A 17,542-nucleotide genomic window follows, 5' to 3' on the forward strand; every position below is an offset into this window, starting at 1 on the left:
CCAGTGATGACCCCGGCCAAACTGGCCAAACTTCACCAACAGCCCAACAAGCTGAAGACAATCTGTGTTATGAGTGCACAGCTTTTTGGGGGAGTGCAGAGAGACCCAGTCTCTTATCAACAGAAACATAAACTGGGTAAGAAGTGATGAATCTGAATATTAGGTTGGTCTGTTATGTACTGTAATGTCCGGCAATCTACCATATCAGAAAAGAACATTTACTGTATCAGTTCATGCATCACGTTACATGAACTGCTTGCTTTACTTTCTCCACCCTGTACTTTGAACAATTTCATGCATATTGTATTGAAGAAAAATGTATTAAGCATTCTGCATTTTGTATTGCACAGCTGATGTGTCAGACCTTTTGATAAGCAATATGTGAATGAGAGTGACATGTGAAGCATGAACATTATTCCACATTGTAATATGTTTTGTAATTATGGTGCACGTTTTGAAATAAATGCATTTGAGAAAATCATTGCCTTTTTATTAAATGTTTATTTTCCAATTAATTATTAAAAGTTCAAGACAATAAAATACCAATTTAATATTAATTCCAAATAACTTAAGAAGTTGATAAAATTACTCTGTGAGAGTTAATATTGAGACTAAAGGTTAGTATGTGTTAAATGATTAACTCTAGCAGATTTGATATTTGACACTTAATTAGAGTTAAGGTACCAAACTCTTTCTAGTGTGAACCCATATAGACACTTTAAAAGTGTTGAAATTAAATCTGACAGAGTTAATTAGGGCCTGCTGGATTTGCTGTGTAGACTGTTTAAATGACAAATTCAACTTTTGATTAACTGTGCGATGTTGCACATTCTCCAACGAGGTCAGTGCGTAAAAATAAGCGAGTTGCTGCTGTATACAAGCAGCACTTATCTTGATGCAAGATAAGTGTTTCCATCGCAGTTTTGCAAAGTGTTCAAATTTCAATAGAATTGAAAAACCACCTCATATCAGTGTAAGAACTTTATATCAAAAAATGTGATTTTTTTTGTTAAGCAAATTCCGTTTTCAAATTTGTTTTCATAATTTCAATTTGCGCGATTGTATGGTCAACGGGAACGCAGCTACAGATGGTATCTGGCCAGAAAATGTGGAGAATTCTTCTGAGGCAACTTTTCAGGAATGTCTGGGATTGTTTCTGTTGGAGGCTCTGCATGCCCTGCAGGTTTCAGCGGCACCGATGTCATACTGGGATCGAACAGTCGGAACCGGATGACGCAGGTATTCTTGAGCTGGACGACGGCAACTCTTGCTTTGCCTGTCCTTGCCTTGTCATCTCCATCTGTCAGAGGACTTATATTAAGGGTGATTAGGCTTGACTTTTAGGATTTCGCTTTGTCAAATAGTTTCCCCGTCGACAGAGACTTCCCACTCGAGCTGTAGATATCTGCAGCTCCTCCAGAGTTGACACTGACCTCTTGACCTGCTACACTGACCAATGTTGCCCATCCTGTTGTGTCATTAAGAGGCAGCCCTGACTTTTCCCTCTCTTTCTTCTACATGTTTCCTGTGAAGGCTCTGACATCAGACAGCTTGCGTGACAGTCTGTCTCTGCCGCCAGAGATACTGTATCTCATTTTGCGCAGCAACAGGGAGAGAAGAGAAGCTTTAACCTGGCAGGAACAGTCAGCATCAGTCTCGATCATAATGTGCACATGAAACATGCGCATGTCCTCCAAAGCGCACACAGACCTCACTTTGCTCCTTTGATGTCTGTGCTGCGCTGGCAGTCAAGGGGACGCCTCCCTCCTCCAACCCCCCTCCGGTAACATCTCTTGTGAATGCATTATCGTTCGGCGCTGTCTGTTTATTTTCATTCTGGTGCCTCTCCTCACTCTGTGCCCCTGGAGGCACAGAGGAAACCATTTGTAGCTTTGGTGACTCTAGTGCTGCCTTAAGCGGGATTAATTAGGCAAAGCGAGTAGCCTTGAGAAAAGAGCGTGTCTTTCTCTCCTTTTGCTCCATCATTTCTGAACCTTTTATGTTTCTTATAGGTGAGTGGTGTGTAATTTAAAAATATTTCCCCCTCACTCTGTTTTAGCATCATTAGTGTGCTATAAACTGGTCTATATTTTAATAAACCCCTTTAGGTGTGAAAGGTAAAAAGCAAGTTATTATTATAAATGCTTTAGAATGAAAGAGCACAGAACTGCACTGATGAGTTGTCAGTTCAGCTGGAATGCAAAACTCCTCATCAAGGATTTGGTGCAGACATGAAGTGCAAAATCAGCTTTGAAACAAGTATATTTTATTGCAGTATTAGGTCTTTATAAACAACAACAACAAATAACTAAGTTACTTTAGGTAATAGTAAAAAATACTTTACTTCTATATTACCTTGGAAAAATCCTGCTAGGATATAACTGTTTGTCAAAAAAGATTAAGTGGATTAATCATGATGAATCTATTATTGAAATAATCATCACCAATTCACTACACGATTAATCACTGTCCAATAATGTTGGAGCCTACAGACTCCAAAAAAGCAATTTGCTGGAAGATAAAGAGACTCAGAACAGTGATGGAGCCAAAACGTATGAAAAATATATATACATTTGCATTTAAGAGAAAAAAAGCTACTTTTTCTACAAGTTTCTTTTACTCAAAGCTCCTCAAATGGCTTTGATTTAGCTTCAAATTCTGTAACAAAACATCCTCCGTTGAACAACCTTATCCAGTCATTAACTGGTTAATCACCAGATTAAGTTGAGCAGAAACGGCTGAACTTTTTACATGTTGATGATAAAAGCGTTTCTTTTTTGCTGAAGATGCTACAAATGATTAAACTTACAGTAAAGGAATATTTTATTGCCTCTTAGGTGATGTAGTTTTTAATTTATTGTTCAAAAAACGAATTAAACCCGTTGTTTATTTACATATTTTAATGTATTTCTGATATACTGTATCAAGAGGATCATGAAAAATGATTGTTTTTGTCTCCTTCCTGTATTGATTTGACCATATGATTCTGATTTTAAAAAAAAACAGCTCAATGATGACTCATTTCCTCTCTCCTGGCAGCAGGTGAAACATGCTTTTCTAAAAACTAATATAGTGTCCTATACCAAACTCATCTGAAGTTATGAGGTCAGTCTTAGACTCATCTGAACAAAGCACCTGGTAATTTTTTAAAATTATTATTATTATTAATTTGAGCAAATTCTACAAGTTTTCATTCGTACTTTACAGACAAAAGCAATTTTTTCCTCTAGCATCCTTGCAGTTGGCATGCAGATGGTGGATATTGATCATAATTAGGAGACTTAGTCGCCCAAGGATTGCAATCTTCTCCAGAGTGCCTGGTCATAAGATAAATAAATCTAGTCTAGAATTAGGTGGTTAAATTAAATGGTCTTCAGGACCACATGTGATCTCCTGTTTATTTCCTGTATGCTGGGAAACCTTTCATCTCAAATGTAGAAAATAAAGAGGGCAAGCTGAACTTAAAATAATGACACTTTATCATCCTGTTTTGAAATTTATGACTTGATGATAAAATATGACCCGCCTTCAGTCTCTGTGTGCTCCATCCTGCTGGTTGAGTGAGTGACACAATGCCACTTTTGTCAAGGGGTTAGCTAAGTACTGTCACAAATCTGCAGCAGAGTTCCTCCCACCATGGAAAGGCCTGATTTCTCCTACGCGTTTATCCAGAAGTCATCATCTGTCACAGTGCTAATTTAATTTTATAAGCTGCCTTGTGTCCTCAGAGGAACAGTTGACAGGAAGAGGACTGGATGTCATAATCTCAAATCCGGCCCAATATTTCCGATAAACTCATTATGGGATTACATGAGGTAAAATTTGGAGTTTCTCTTCTATTACCTCGGCGTGGTGATATAATCCGTGGTGTTATCTGGCTACCAAAGATAATTAAATAAGATTTTCCCTTTAGAGAAATAGCCCATTTAAGGAAATATCTCCTTTGCAGCGTAAGGAGAATTATATTGAAAGGTGGGATTAAAATACCTGCAGAGATAAACCCCCCCCCCCAGAGGTGACAGTTCTCCTTATGCTTGTAGATTTGCATTATCATAAACTTTTATCCCTCTGGCACAATTTGTGTGCCCCAGGTTTTTATGTTATGAATTTGATTCTCTTTTCTGCACAATCCTCCAAAGAACCGTTTCCATTTAAGTTAAATTATGCATCTCAGAGTTTAGTTCAACTATATAACACTTCTGTGTAGAACCAAACTAAACAGTCAATTTGAAACAATCTACTTTCATTTTTCTCCATTCCATCCATTATCTAAAAATTGCTTTTCCTTCCTGGTGTCTACCTCCAGCGGTCATCGGGTCGGTGAGAGGTGGGTTATGCTCTATATTAAGATCACTTTTTTAAAAACTAAACTTGAACAACATATTGAATCACAATCTCAATGTCTCATTTGCAAAGGACGGCTTGAATACAATAATTAGCGTTAACGCTTCTTGAACGTAATTTGGCATAAGCTTCCAATATTCCATATTATAATACTAGCTTTAGTTTATTTTGTCTTATTTTATCTCTGAAGCTTGTCCTAAAGAGGATATTGTATTTGAGTCTGCTTTTTAAAACAGTTTTTGTGGTCTTTAACATTTCAGAGTATTGAACTTCGGGGCCATTTGGAATCATGTTATATTTATTGTTGTGATGATGTAAAGTTTTCTGTCTGGCAACAAAGCTGTCTCACCTCACTTTAACCAAATCTACCTATTGGTATAAACGAAGCTAACTGATTGATTGATTGATTGATTCCTGCAGGTCAGTGGGCTCTGAGGGGACAGGTGGGAGACATCTGATATAGATCAATATGATCACATTTTTTAACGCCTATATTGCAATTATTTTCCAATTATGACTTAGGGTGAAAAAAGTAAAAGTGAGCTCATTTTTGTATAATCTGTAATTACTAATCAGAATGAGTAGTTAGGTCTAACTACCTGGTACAGTTTTGGGATGTATGAGATTGTGGAACTACAGGTGAGATTCCTGATGGCGCACGTTCACAGAGGCGTGCAGGTTGTTCAGTCTCCTCATGACTCATATGATGTCTGACATTATTAATCACGATTAATTATGACAGCCCTTGTTGGAAATTAAAGTCGCTGCATCAACAGAAATGCCCTGTGAAAAACAACTTAACTTAAGTTTTCTATCAATTTGCAGTCACACTGTGAACAGACAAACTGTAATAAACAAAACAAAAGGAAAAGAAGGCCTCTCTGAATCAGGGGAGCGTTACATGGAAGACAGCCAGATGTGCGATGATTGACTCGTCTGTTGTCGCACAAGCAGACACACATCATCCCACATGTCCAGCCATTAAATCTTACTTCTGGTAGTGCATTATTATGAATGTTATGTCATCGCTCTTATCCCTGTGTTCCACTGGTGGACCTGAATGAACCCACCCGGTAAGCTGCCTCCATTCTCTTCCCATAATCACGCAATAAACAACAGTAACAGAGCTGCTGGATCGCGCTCTCTAAACCTGCGCTGCGGCAACGGCCACAGCTGCACATGTTCAGAGAGAGCTGCGAACATCAGAGAGAAGTGGATGGCAAAACAGGAGGTGGGAGTGGAGAACAGATGACCAGAAAGGTAGACGTGTGTGTGTGTGTGTGTGTTTCCAAACAGACGAAGGCGCCGCTGCAGATCATATCACAAGGGAAGAGGAAGATGAACAGCGGGAGTTTTGATGTGTTTTCGCCGCATTTAAAGTCTGAATTCAGTCAAGTCTGAAGTCAGAGGAAAAGCTGATGGTTTCAACTTCATCCGCTGCGTTCTGGGACTGACCCGAACTCTGGCTGCTCTCTGCGCGTCCTGACCAAGAAATGGGTGAAATCTGTTCTTCGCTTTTCAGTCGCGCGGTTTTGTCGAAGAGAAAAGTGCGATCTACCTTTTTCTACGGCTCCGTCGAAAAGTCCTCCGGGGCGTCCCTCCTGGCGTGTAACATTTACCACATCGGAGGCACCGTGGCCGTGCCGCTCAAATGCAGACTCTCCCAAACTGGTAAGCTGGAACAAAAAATTTGGTGTGAAATTGTCATTTTTGTGACATTTAAGGAAACAAATGCAAAAAAATTCACATAAATAAAGCATCTTTCCTCTACCTAATCCAAATTCTCCTACTTCAATGGAAAGGTTTTCCATTTTCCAATGCATGCATTGCTGACAACCAGGTTGCACAGCGATCATTTTTTTGTGCTCGCGCTATTTATAACATCACACGAAGCAGATACTCATGTTTATGCATCAAAAATATTTCCAGGATGAGCAAAAACTGTAACTTTGAACCCTCAAAAAAATTGTTCATTAGAGGCACTGTGGGTAATTCACCGTCAGTCGTTTCCACTAACCATGTGTTTATTCAGAGCCAGCCAGCCAACCAAAACCTGCAGCACATCGTGATTAAACCTCTGCACAAAATCACCCAACAGGTCGCAAGAGGCGACCGACGGTGCCAGCCCTCCATTCAGACCCATTGTGTTGCTGTCTGATTGCCGCGCTCCTTGTGTTGCATCACGGCTGAATTGGCTGCCACGTTGTTTTGGCAGGGGCTCCTTCCGACACATGAATAGTGCATGAAGAACCTGGCAGATGAATATAAATGTATGGAAGTATAAATAGATCATGTAGAGACTACGGAGTGTTGTCCGTTCAATTTACCTCCAGTACTGTTTCAAATAGGGAGATAATTTTACAGACCCGTAAAAGAATTGAAACATTACTCCTGTATGTTTTTATTTTTATTATTTTCTGATTGAGGATGACAGCTGAATAAAAACCAGTGTCACTGATAATGTCTCACCAGGTGCTCTATGTTTTAGTCTTATTAGATGGATCTAAGTGAGGAAGGGCTTTCTTCATCACCTACCCTATTAAAATGTGTTTGAATTGGCTTTGGTCTCTTTGCCAAGACAAAGCTTTGATCTCCTCTGTGCTCTGCGCCTACAGAGATGATGGGTTGTTTTTTTTTTTTTTTTACACACATGGATGCAGTGGATCAGCCACCGACACTGAAGACACAAGCAAATAAGACACACTTGCAAAAAGAGAATGAAGTTTCAACGTTTAAAAAATCTGTATATCAGTGACAAGTAATTGGATAAAGTTGGTCAAACTTACTTTGTTTACCTTTACAACTTAGTGAAATTTATAAATGAACTTGGATGGACTTAATTTGATTTACTTGTGATGAATTGGCACAATATTTCTAAGTTGGACCGCCTGTTCTCGTTTTTCAGTTTGCATGTTCTTGCGTTGCCAGTAGTCATATTTAAAACCACTAGGTGTATTTTGTTGTGTTTTATTAACATTTTATACATATCTGTGAAATGAAAGGAAAAAGAATCTATCAATACTGTCTGGTACTGTCGTTTTTTAAATCCTCTGTTTGATTGCACAGCGAGTACCGACCAAACCCAGACATTGTAAAAACTGGACAGCATGACACAGGGCCGTACAGGATCACATAAATTTGACAGCTGGGGTTTAAAAAAATACCGAGTCCTATTTTCTGTCTCTGCAGCCGGATAGATAATGATAGATATTGTCTGACTTATGCGATCGGAAGATTATTGCTTAAATGGACATGGAGGAAGAGATGAATGTAAAAATGTTTACATTAATTAATTAAATTCAGTTAATAAAAAAAAATAATCGACTGGGCATTAATTCTCATCGAGGATCATCATCTGACTTTCTGTTCCCAGAGAGATGATACGTCACCCACGGGGTTTCTGTCCACTTTTTCAGTTTCTAATTGATTTAAATCGAAGTGCTTGTCGTAAAATTTTGATAGTGAGTTGCTGCAGAATCAATTTGAAAAAACAAACAAAAAAAAAAAACGTCTTTTATGAAGTTATCACTTTGAAATGTCAGTCCTGCATCTGCAGTTGTTCTTTTGTTTTGACCAAAGACTGACAAAATTTCTTTTTCAGGAAAAATAACACAAGTATCTTAAAGGAAGTTATTTAAGAGCAATCTCAATCATTTTAGGAATTGTGAAAAGTGTTCATTTTGCTTCATTTTGCCTACATTGTTGTCATAAGATTGTTTTGTTTGTCAAATATTTATTTGCTTAGAACTAAAATAAATGAAGTAGAAAGTATCTCTTCTCATCATAACTTCTGGATTTGATCAGTACTTGAAGCCACTGTGCGACTCCGAATTCAATTGTTAACGATGCTGTCGATTTCAAAACGATGAATGATTCATTGTGACCTATTTTGATTTGTTTTGGAGTAACACATTTCTCTGACTAGGTTCACTCCTCAGTCTCATTGCTTTTCTGTAACTTATTGTCAAAGTTCACTCAACAAATGTTTGCTTATAAATAAAATAAATATATTAACGTATGATGGAAGGGTAAATGGTTGAGGCAAGGTTTGCCCAATATTAGGCAATGATGCAGCTATAAATTTATGGATAAATATAGGGGGACTGCGTGGTGGTACAGCTGGGAGCACAGTTGCTTTGCAGCAACGAGGTTCTGGGTTTGAATCCCGGCTTGGCTTTCTGCTTGTGTATTCATGGGTTTTCTCTGGAAACTCCGGCTTCCTCTCACAGGTAAAAAAAAATTGTTTGGTAACTTGTGGCCCCATGAGGAACTGTTGTGCATGCACAAAAAGATTTGTGAAGCAATATTCTACGCTCAACTTTCATGCATGTTTGAGGGGGGCATAACGGCCAGCTCATACAAAGCTCCGCCTATTTTCTCAAAGCTCCTCATTTCCGTCCTCAGGCAAGATTTAAAAAAAATCTTTTTGCCTCTGGTTTTTCTTCTCCTCACTCTGCTGGTCAACAACTACAAAGTAAACGGTCCGCTCGTTAACCAAGCTACAATGAGTCACTTCTTTGTTTCAGATCACTGAAGTTGAAGTCATTTTACTTTAATGGTGATGTTACTTTAGATTCTATACATAAAACTGATTGTTGCGAACATCTATTAGCATCCAGTATAAGTGCGGCTCTTCAATGAGAAAACGAGGCAAAAGAAATTTGTCCTATTTGAGAAGACCTCACTTCTCAAATAGGATAGACTCTGAGCCCCTAAAAATCAATACATTTAGACATATAAAACGTTTAATGAGAGTTTGGGGAAAAAGGCAACAGTTGAACTCTTCCTCCCACTCGACATGTGAGGACGTCTCTCTGAATTTTAGTTGCCATGGCTTGTTATTTAACCAATTGTAATCTCGGATTTTCACAACAGTAATCCCTTGTATTTTATGTAACGTCATGCTCAGATGCTAGAAAGCTCGACCCTAGCAATCCATTAGGCTTTCTCTAAATCCATCATGCCACATCCCTTGTCAGAGATCTCTTCCTACTTTCAGTGACAAGCTGAAATTCAATACAATTAGCAATGAGCTAAGCTCCAGTTGCATTTGTAAAACGGATTCCCTGAAACTCCACGATTACTGTACATGGCGGCTTGTGATCTCCTTGATGGATCTAGGACTTTCTTTTCACTGTGTTAGGTGATTTAAATTTCCAGGATTTATGTTTTTTTTTGTGTGTGTGTATATGTTTTATAATCCCTGCAGTAAGCTTCTGTAACCAAGAAAACTTGTCAAATATCCAAACAAAATTCATACCAAAACCTGACCTCGGGATAGAGAGGCTGTTGACAAGCGCTCTGCTGAGTGTGTGCACTGTCAAGCATGCTTAAACATGTGTTTTAGCGCCATGAGTGGTTTGACTTTAGCTGTCTTTGAAGATAATCATCCGTGACATCAGAAGAGGCATTTTTGTGAGCATCTTCTGAATGTGTGCTTTTTACAACACCACCAAAACCCTACTACTTTAGGGAAAAAAGAAGAATATTTTACCCTTACATTTTTGTAAAGTTTTTCTTTTGTCAAACTTTGTCACAGCTGGATACCAAGAACAACAATGTTCAGCAATCTCTTACTTTAAGATGTGAATATTCAAAAAATGCTCAGTTATAAAAACTGCTTCATGTTTTGGTCTTGACTAATTTGCTTAACTGGTCCCATTTCTGTCTTACAAATAACTTACCCAAACATTCTGTTATGGATTTTGCTCATGTAATTTGACCTTTAAGCTGCCATTGTCTATTTCTAGATAAGTAAAACAAAGTTATGTGGCATTGGTAGGGCTGGACGATAATTTGATAAATAAATCTTTTTGGTTTTTGAAGATTTAATATTTTGAAAATCTTTTGGAACATCTGAATTATTGAAACTCATTGGTTTCTACAAACATTGGTGACTTTATGACAGAATATTAGGTCCAGGCTATATATTTCTTTTAAATTATGAGAACAAAGTCATCATATTACAAGAATAAAGTGATATGACAATAGAGTTGAAATGGCAAATCCATGAAATGCTACATGTTGGCACATGTAGGCAACCAGCTGCTCTGTACGGGATGCCTGAAATGCAAAGTCAAGACATGTAACAAAAATAATAGATACGATTTATTTATTTATGCTTTTTCACTGATACTACTTCTAATTAATTTACACAACTCCTACCTAAATATTGCAGCAATAAACCAAAATAATATTTCTTAATCTCATGATTATGCTATGTGGACTCTTTGTCTATACTTATGAGATTCACTCACATCAGGATGCAGAATGCTCGAAGTGGCTCTAACAGTGGGGCTGCCTCTCTCATATTCTGGCTCGCTATTCGTAAGCAGGGAAAAAACATGGCAGTGACATCATGATAGTGTTGTCCTAAGACAGGAGCAGTCACTTTAGTAGTATATTGAATTTCTGAAGAAAAGCCAAGAACACACTGAATGTTTTGGGGACAAAGTTGTCAAGAAAATTAAAAGAAACTTAGATGAAATCAGAGCATTAATCTGAGGTGGCCAAGGGAGAGATTCATAAATCTGGTGTGAATAAAATCTTAAGATGTTTTCTTTAATGTTTTCCATGAGCCAAGCTGGACAGAGAAAGAAAACGTGTCCAGAGTCAAATGAGACCAAAATTGAATTTTCTGTATGGTGGGAAACCATCACTTCGAATAATACAGAACGAAGCACCCCCAACACGAGACACGTAATCAATAAATACTTAATTCCTACTTAAGTATTTATTGATCCTGTAAATTGATAGTGATACATTCAAGTTTTCTCCCCATCAGACGTTGATCTGTAACTAAACTAGACATCAAAGACTGAAAATATGAAAAGAGCAGATGCTCTTTCAATATGCGATGTGAGTTTTAGTTTATATATCTACTGAATCATGCTTTGTGTCCTACATCTGCAGCACAATGAATGCGCCCGTACATAAATAACAGGCTCTACTAATGAGGAGGGAAATTTTACTTTTTGTTGACATTGCTGCCTGTGTCTCTTGAAAACGCTGTCACGAAAAGCAAAAAGTCTGAAGTTTTACCTTTTATGCTTGTTGTAAAGCTGGGCAGTCAGGCAATCAGACAGTCTACCTTAATACTCCTGTCTCCACCTCCCTTTCCTCCTCCACTTTGCTCGTTTCTGCTCATTTAAAGGTCCTTGACTTAAAGCTTTGCTGTAGGTGACTGCCAGAACGTCGCAGACTTGTTGTAGCACAACAGTGCATTGGTGAGCCACCATCTGCCCACGAGTGCTTTGTCTGAAAAATGTTTGCACATCAGCTCGCGGGTGAGTCGTGTTGAGGCTGATGTGTAGTGACATTTAAAAATGCCACACTGTTTAGAACATAATACAACATTATTCAAAAGTGACGCCATAATGAATTTATCTGAATTCATTTTCCTCATCAAAATGGAACAAAACAGCAGCAAACACCAAAGAACAGCTGGTTACCATCAACACCTGGATGGTTTCCACTGAGATCTGAAGATGCTGAAGTAGATTTGACTTTTTTAAATTTTGTTTTTAAAATATGTTGTCAATTTTTTTTAATTTACCCTATGTTTTCCTGCTATTTCCTCATCAAAACATACCTGGAGTGTTGCTTTGACTCTTTCATGGATGTTTGAGAAATCCTTTAAACTCCCATGGCAGCCATTCAGCTCTTTTGAAGCTCCTCCTCAGAGTTTCATCTTTGTCCAAGCTCACAAACTTCCTTCTCAGAGAGCAGTCATTCGTTAAAATCCTCGCCACTCGGCTCCTTCAGACTAGCCAGCAGCAGGTGGAATTGCTCATCTTCTGAGCTCATTATATGAGCTGCTTGTTGATAAAACGCTGGTAAAAATATTTTTAAAAGATTGATAGAAGAGTGCTGTTGTGATGACTTCCTGAAGGCAGTGTATTGGAAAGAGCAGAGCTTTCTTAAAGAGACAGAGGCCCAATTTCAAGAATTTAAATTGCAAATTCAAACTACTTTGAACTTTGTTATAAAATTGTGAGCATTTTTTTATAACAACTGAAAACAGCATGGTTACTTTATTGTGCTATGAAATGACTCAATATGCCGGTGAAATACATAATATTGCCCCTTTAAAGCAGTGATTTGGCCATTTACAACTTTAGCACTTGGTGGAAATATCAGGATCAGACAATTTAAAAAATCTGAAAATAATAATAAAAAAACATATTCCACCTGCCTCAGCATTATGCATTTTTTTTCTTTTCTTGAACAGCCTTCAGGCTTTCCGCAAAACTAAGAACAGAGAAAGATACAGATGAGTTGAGTGTCCCTCTTTGGGCCGTTTCTATTTTTTCCTCTGCCGAGTTTCTCCCGGCAGCAGGTCAGTGGGTAACAGAGAAGCAGCCTTGTGCCTTCGCACAGTGGCGTCTCTGTAGCACCTTGGACGCTGAGTCACATCAGCTGCTGTCTGCTACTGACTCTGCGACTCTGTGACACGTCACCTTACTTCCTTCTGAGAAAATATAAATAAAGCCACACACACCTGCTCCCTTTGTGTTTTAAATGAGTTTTCTCAGCGCGGTCCTTGTGTGTCGTTGCCCGCAGTGGAGCGATGCATGAGTGTGATGCAGTCCGGGACGCAGATGGTGAAGCTGAAGGCGGGATCCAAAGGACTGGTCCGACTCTTCTACCTGGATGAGCATCGCTCCTGCATCCGCTGGAAGCCTTCACGCAAGAGTGAGAAAGCAAAGAGTGAGTAAAAGGACTTTGATGAACACATCTGCTTTGGCAATAACATATTAGCCAATGTGCATTCTGTGTCTTTTCATTCTATTTTAAGACTGCTTTGCTTTCTTTGAGAAAAATCTCTGTCAGAATCACAGGGAATTATTATAATTGTAGTTATGACATTTTTAAAAAATTATTTTCTTGCCATTCAGAGGTTTAGAGAATAAGCTGATGGGGATAATAATAACTATACAGTGGGTACGGAAAGTGTTCAGACCCCTTTACATTTTTCACTCTTTGCTTCATTGCAGCCATTTGCTAAAATCGAAAGAGTTCATATTGTTTTTCATGAATGCACACTCACCTCGACAGAAACCCCCCATAAATGTAGACACTTTTGCAAATTTATTAGAAGAAGACTACATGATATTTCAGTTTTTCCATTTTTACAAAATTTGCAAAAAATTCTACGTTTCAGTCAAGATGGAATTCTGAATGTAGATTCTTGAGAAATAATATGAACCTTTTTGATTTGAGTAAATTTAAAGGGGTCTACATATTTTCCATATTAGTTCACACCATTTGATTTGACCTTCCTGTGAATTTGACAAATACTCCTTTTCTAACGGACATTTAGCAAAAGACAAGAAAGCAAAAACAATAGCTTTTCCCGCTCAAAAAAAGGAATGTTGAATCAGACTTTTAGTCTTTAATAGTCTTGCGCTTTTTCCAGAAGGGATTTGTGTCACAATGATGTTGAAAGACACGATGAAAACCTGCTGTTGATGTTAACAATTACAAAAATGTCAGGAAATGGCAACAATTTGTGCAGAGGCTGGTAAGGTGAAATTGGTGCAAACTTCACACTGTGGACAGGAGTCCCTCCAAAAAGTTTTCAAAGTAGTGATTAGGGTCATCTATAATCTAAAGATGGCAAAAAACACTAACCTCCATAAAATAATTTGGATGCTGCGGCTGAGTGCCTGAAATTGTATGATATACCTAGATTGCAATGAACAGTAAACATGTGGTCTATAAGAAAATAAATTAATAAATCTGCAGAAAATGTTGGCAACAAACAAAGTGGGAAGAAACTGATGCTTAGCCACATGTGGGAACATATTAATCGTTGCTCAGAGCAACACATTCCCAAGGTGGGAACAAACTGGTGCTTAAAATGTATACTTGGCCAGCATGAAACCCGAACCCCACGAGGAACAAAAGTCTTAAAAAATACAAAATGCTAAGGGACGGGGTGCTGAATGGTGCAATTGGCAGAACTTCAGCCCTCGATGTGATTGTCCTGAGTTTAGATCCTGGACTTGGGCCATTTGCTGCATGTTCCCCTCTGTCTCCCCCATGTTTTCTGTCTATCTATTTCTGTTCAGTAAAAGCCACTACTGCCAAAACAAAAAAGTAACAGAACAAACTAACCAGCATCCATTCACAAAGAGAAGATGCAGGCCACATGCAGAAAGCCCCGGAATGGGATTTGAACCCAGAACCGTCTCTGCAAGGCAGCAGTGCTGACAGCTATACAACTCCACCTGAAGAACAAAGCCGGAAATTGTTAAAGAAATGTCTGATTATTTTTTTGAGTGGGGTTGTCTGTAGATCGCATTTGACAGAAGTGTCTAAACCAACCAAGTACATCTAACAAGTGTGTAAAACAACATAAAATGGTACGTGTCAATCTTTGACTGATGTTTTAGGTGTTGTTGAAGTCAATGCAAAGCAGCACTGACTGTGTGAATCTGAGTTAAAGAAGCTAAAAAGCACAAACATTTCCAAAAAATTCGAATCGTTGCAAATCGTAATAATCTTTTCACTATTTCCCTTTCTGATAAACCTCCTGTTTTTCCTAGAGTCTGTTGAAGTTTTTTTTTTTGTTTAATCCGAGTCTGCCACACTGCTGCGGCTCTGAGGGGATTAACATTAAACATCTCACTGCCCTGTCAAAGCATCATTGTCGCTTCCTTATCATGCAGGCTTCACACATCCTACCAGCTGAAACACACATCTGTCCCCCTGTTTGTGTAAATGACAATACATGTACGTGCATGCGCGTGTGTGTGCTGGTGAAAATGTCAAGATCAGAAAAGCTGCTGAGATCATCTCTGTTGACATAATGAGAAAAAAAGACAACAACGTCCTGGTTATTTAATTTAATGCGCTTGTGTGTGCGTGCAGGTCGAAACAAGGCTGCCATATTGTTTGTCAGTCACAGCGGTATTAAAGAGCAGAGATTATGTAACAGAAAAACTGAAATTTAATGTGTCGGAAAAGCAGCCGTGCCTGATTTCCAAGGAGGTTATCGCAAAGCGTAACATTTGACTGGGGAAGCTTTACAAAAAACAAAAGTTTTATTGTTTTATTTAGATAAATCATTCAAACCGGTGAGGTTCTTGAAGCGATCAAAACTAATTTCCACATCGGTGGACGCAGGCTGAGGTGAAAACGCACAAGGAGCGTCTGTGTGAAATGCAGAGCAGGACACATTTCACTGCAGGCTGTTCTTAACACAGGCACTGGATCTCAGATAGCCAAGTTTATACACCAATCTCATTAGAGCGTGAAACTCCCTGGCGCCTGCAGCAGTTGCTTACTCTCTATTGTTTGAAAGGGTAAGCGGGTTTCTATCAGTTTTGTGCAAGTCAGGATGCAAGTCGGCTAACTTCAAGTTTTCTTGGCAAAGGATGGGATTTTTTTATTTTGTATTTTTATCTCTTAATGTGCGCTCCTATCCTGGACTCTCATGTTGCATCAGAAGGTGGCTACTGGCACAATGAGTTAAATCAGGACAGATAGTTACAAATTTATATAAACTGCACATTAACTTTTATGATGGCTTTTATTGAGTGCACTTTTTTTTGGATACATTGCTGTACTCCCTTGTATTTTAACCTCTTCTGGTGATCTAAAAGTTTTGGAGTTGGAACGGTTTTGATTCAACAACAAAGACAATTCAGTTCATTGGATTTAAGCAGTGACTGCAGGAACACCACTGTAGGAGTTGTCATTATGGGTTGCCATGCTTTTAAAAGTGACATTTGGCTTTCAGCACTTTCATCTCAGAACTCAAAAGTGAGAATTTTGAGATAAATGTCAAAATTCTGGGGAAAAAGTCTGAATTTTTGAGAAATCTTTTTTCTTTACTGGTGTATTATGTTTTTTTTTTATGTTTTATGTTTGGGCGTTTAATAATTTTCAACTCTTTTTTTTTATGCAAACGATGAACAATTTGGAAATCTAAAGTGTTACCAGTCTTATTAATACAAAATAGCGCACATGTCATAGATGACGGTAGCGGATCAAAGTTTGACGCCAGTCATATCGTGTCAGTTTCAGAAGCTGTGAAATCTTTGGAGCCTGACAGATGGCATTGCTTTTTTTAAAGGTGAATCTGCAGAGATATCCAGTGTGTTAAAACCGACACCAAGGGATTTATGGTGAACACTGTGGTCACTTGGGAGCTAACAGCTTGACCATGAAGACATTTTTAGCTGTAGATTAGGGACACTTTGGCTGCTTTGTGTTTGGAGTGCGACTGCTGATGCAGAAAACGATATGCTCTACAATACCTGTGTTTGTCATTAGCATGAAAAACATGAACAATAGCATCTAATGGATGCAGCTTAAAAGGCACTTTTTAAAAACAATAATTTTACATTTCCTTTACGTTGCATTTTCAACCTGTAGCTCATTAAAAATCAAATAATTTCCAGGTCCGAAACATGTAAGCGGCAAGAAAGAAACAAAACAGCTGGAAGTTGCAGAAGAGCAAAATCCTCGGCTTGAATTTGCGTCCATGACAAAAACATTTATTCTGTGATTTATCCAGAGAGGAACAGGACTGGAACAACATGGGGATATTTTAAAGATTTCACCCACAATCCCAGTCTGCCTGTAATTAAACTCCCACAAGATCTGTCTCACAACATTTAGACAGATGTTACTTCTGTACCACACTTTTGTTCTAATGTGTGAAAGAATTTGTCACCTAGAAGACACTATTCTTGTGCTACGTCACAAGAGTAGCCTAAATTTGATTAGATATCATATAACGTGCTACAGGAATGTTTAGCCAATACAAAAGGTTATTCCATAAATCTAAGTTTTGTAATTGTTTCAAGCATCCTGGGGGGGAAAATGATTTCCAACAGAGAGACAGTTTATGGAGAGTGAGGAGAAATCTGTCCTCTTCACCTTTATATGTCCACATTTCCTGTACAGTTCACACCGTCCTTGATCCATTTTCCCAACGACAACATATATAGTCATGCTTTTCTGCTTATTTTGGAATGACTCAGAAGTATTTTGGCTTCAGAAAATTGCTTTTAAAATGAGATGCATAAACACTTCTGAAAACACTACAAGGGCTGATTGAGGTTTATTCATGTTTCGTAGCTATTAAAGGTTTTATGGTCCTGAAATGGGAATTGGTGTGCACTTCAACAGTAGAACATTTTAGCAGCGAGAGAAAAATGAAAATATTTATTTGGTGATTATTTAT

General features: G+C 38.4%; 1 protein-coding gene across 8 annotated transcripts in view; it reads left to right on the plus strand.

Annotated features, from left to right (window-relative positions):
* plch1 (phospholipase C, eta 1) overlaps nucleotides 1-17,542 on the plus strand; it is a 67,897-nt gene that overhangs the window by 17,993 nt on the left and 32,362 nt on the right. For 6 of the 8 annotated variants that reach the window (XR_008606978.1, XM_055045341.1, XM_055045342.1 and 3 more), the window contains exons 1-2: nucleotides 5,617-6,015; nucleotides 12,907-13,053. Coding sequence is in view for 7 of the 8 variants with exons in the window: in XM_055045341.1 (XP_054901316.1) it covers nucleotides 5,838-6,015; nucleotides 12,907-13,053 (325 nt within the window). In the remaining variant the exon portion in view is untranslated. Of the gene's footprint in view, nucleotides 1-5,616; nucleotides 6,016-12,906; nucleotides 13,054-17,542 lie in introns of those variants that run through there. The other 2 variants (XM_055045344.1, XM_055045345.1) reach the window with 1 other exon arrangement.

The sequence above is a fragment of the Poeciliopsis prolifica genome, unplaced genomic scaffold (assembly GCF_027474105.1).
Source record: "Poeciliopsis prolifica strain line A6 unplaced genomic scaffold, Auburn_PproV2 SCAFFOLD022, whole genome shotgun sequence".
Classification (NCBI taxonomy): domain Eukaryota; kingdom Metazoa; phylum Chordata; class Actinopteri; order Cyprinodontiformes; family Poeciliidae; genus Poeciliopsis; species Poeciliopsis prolifica.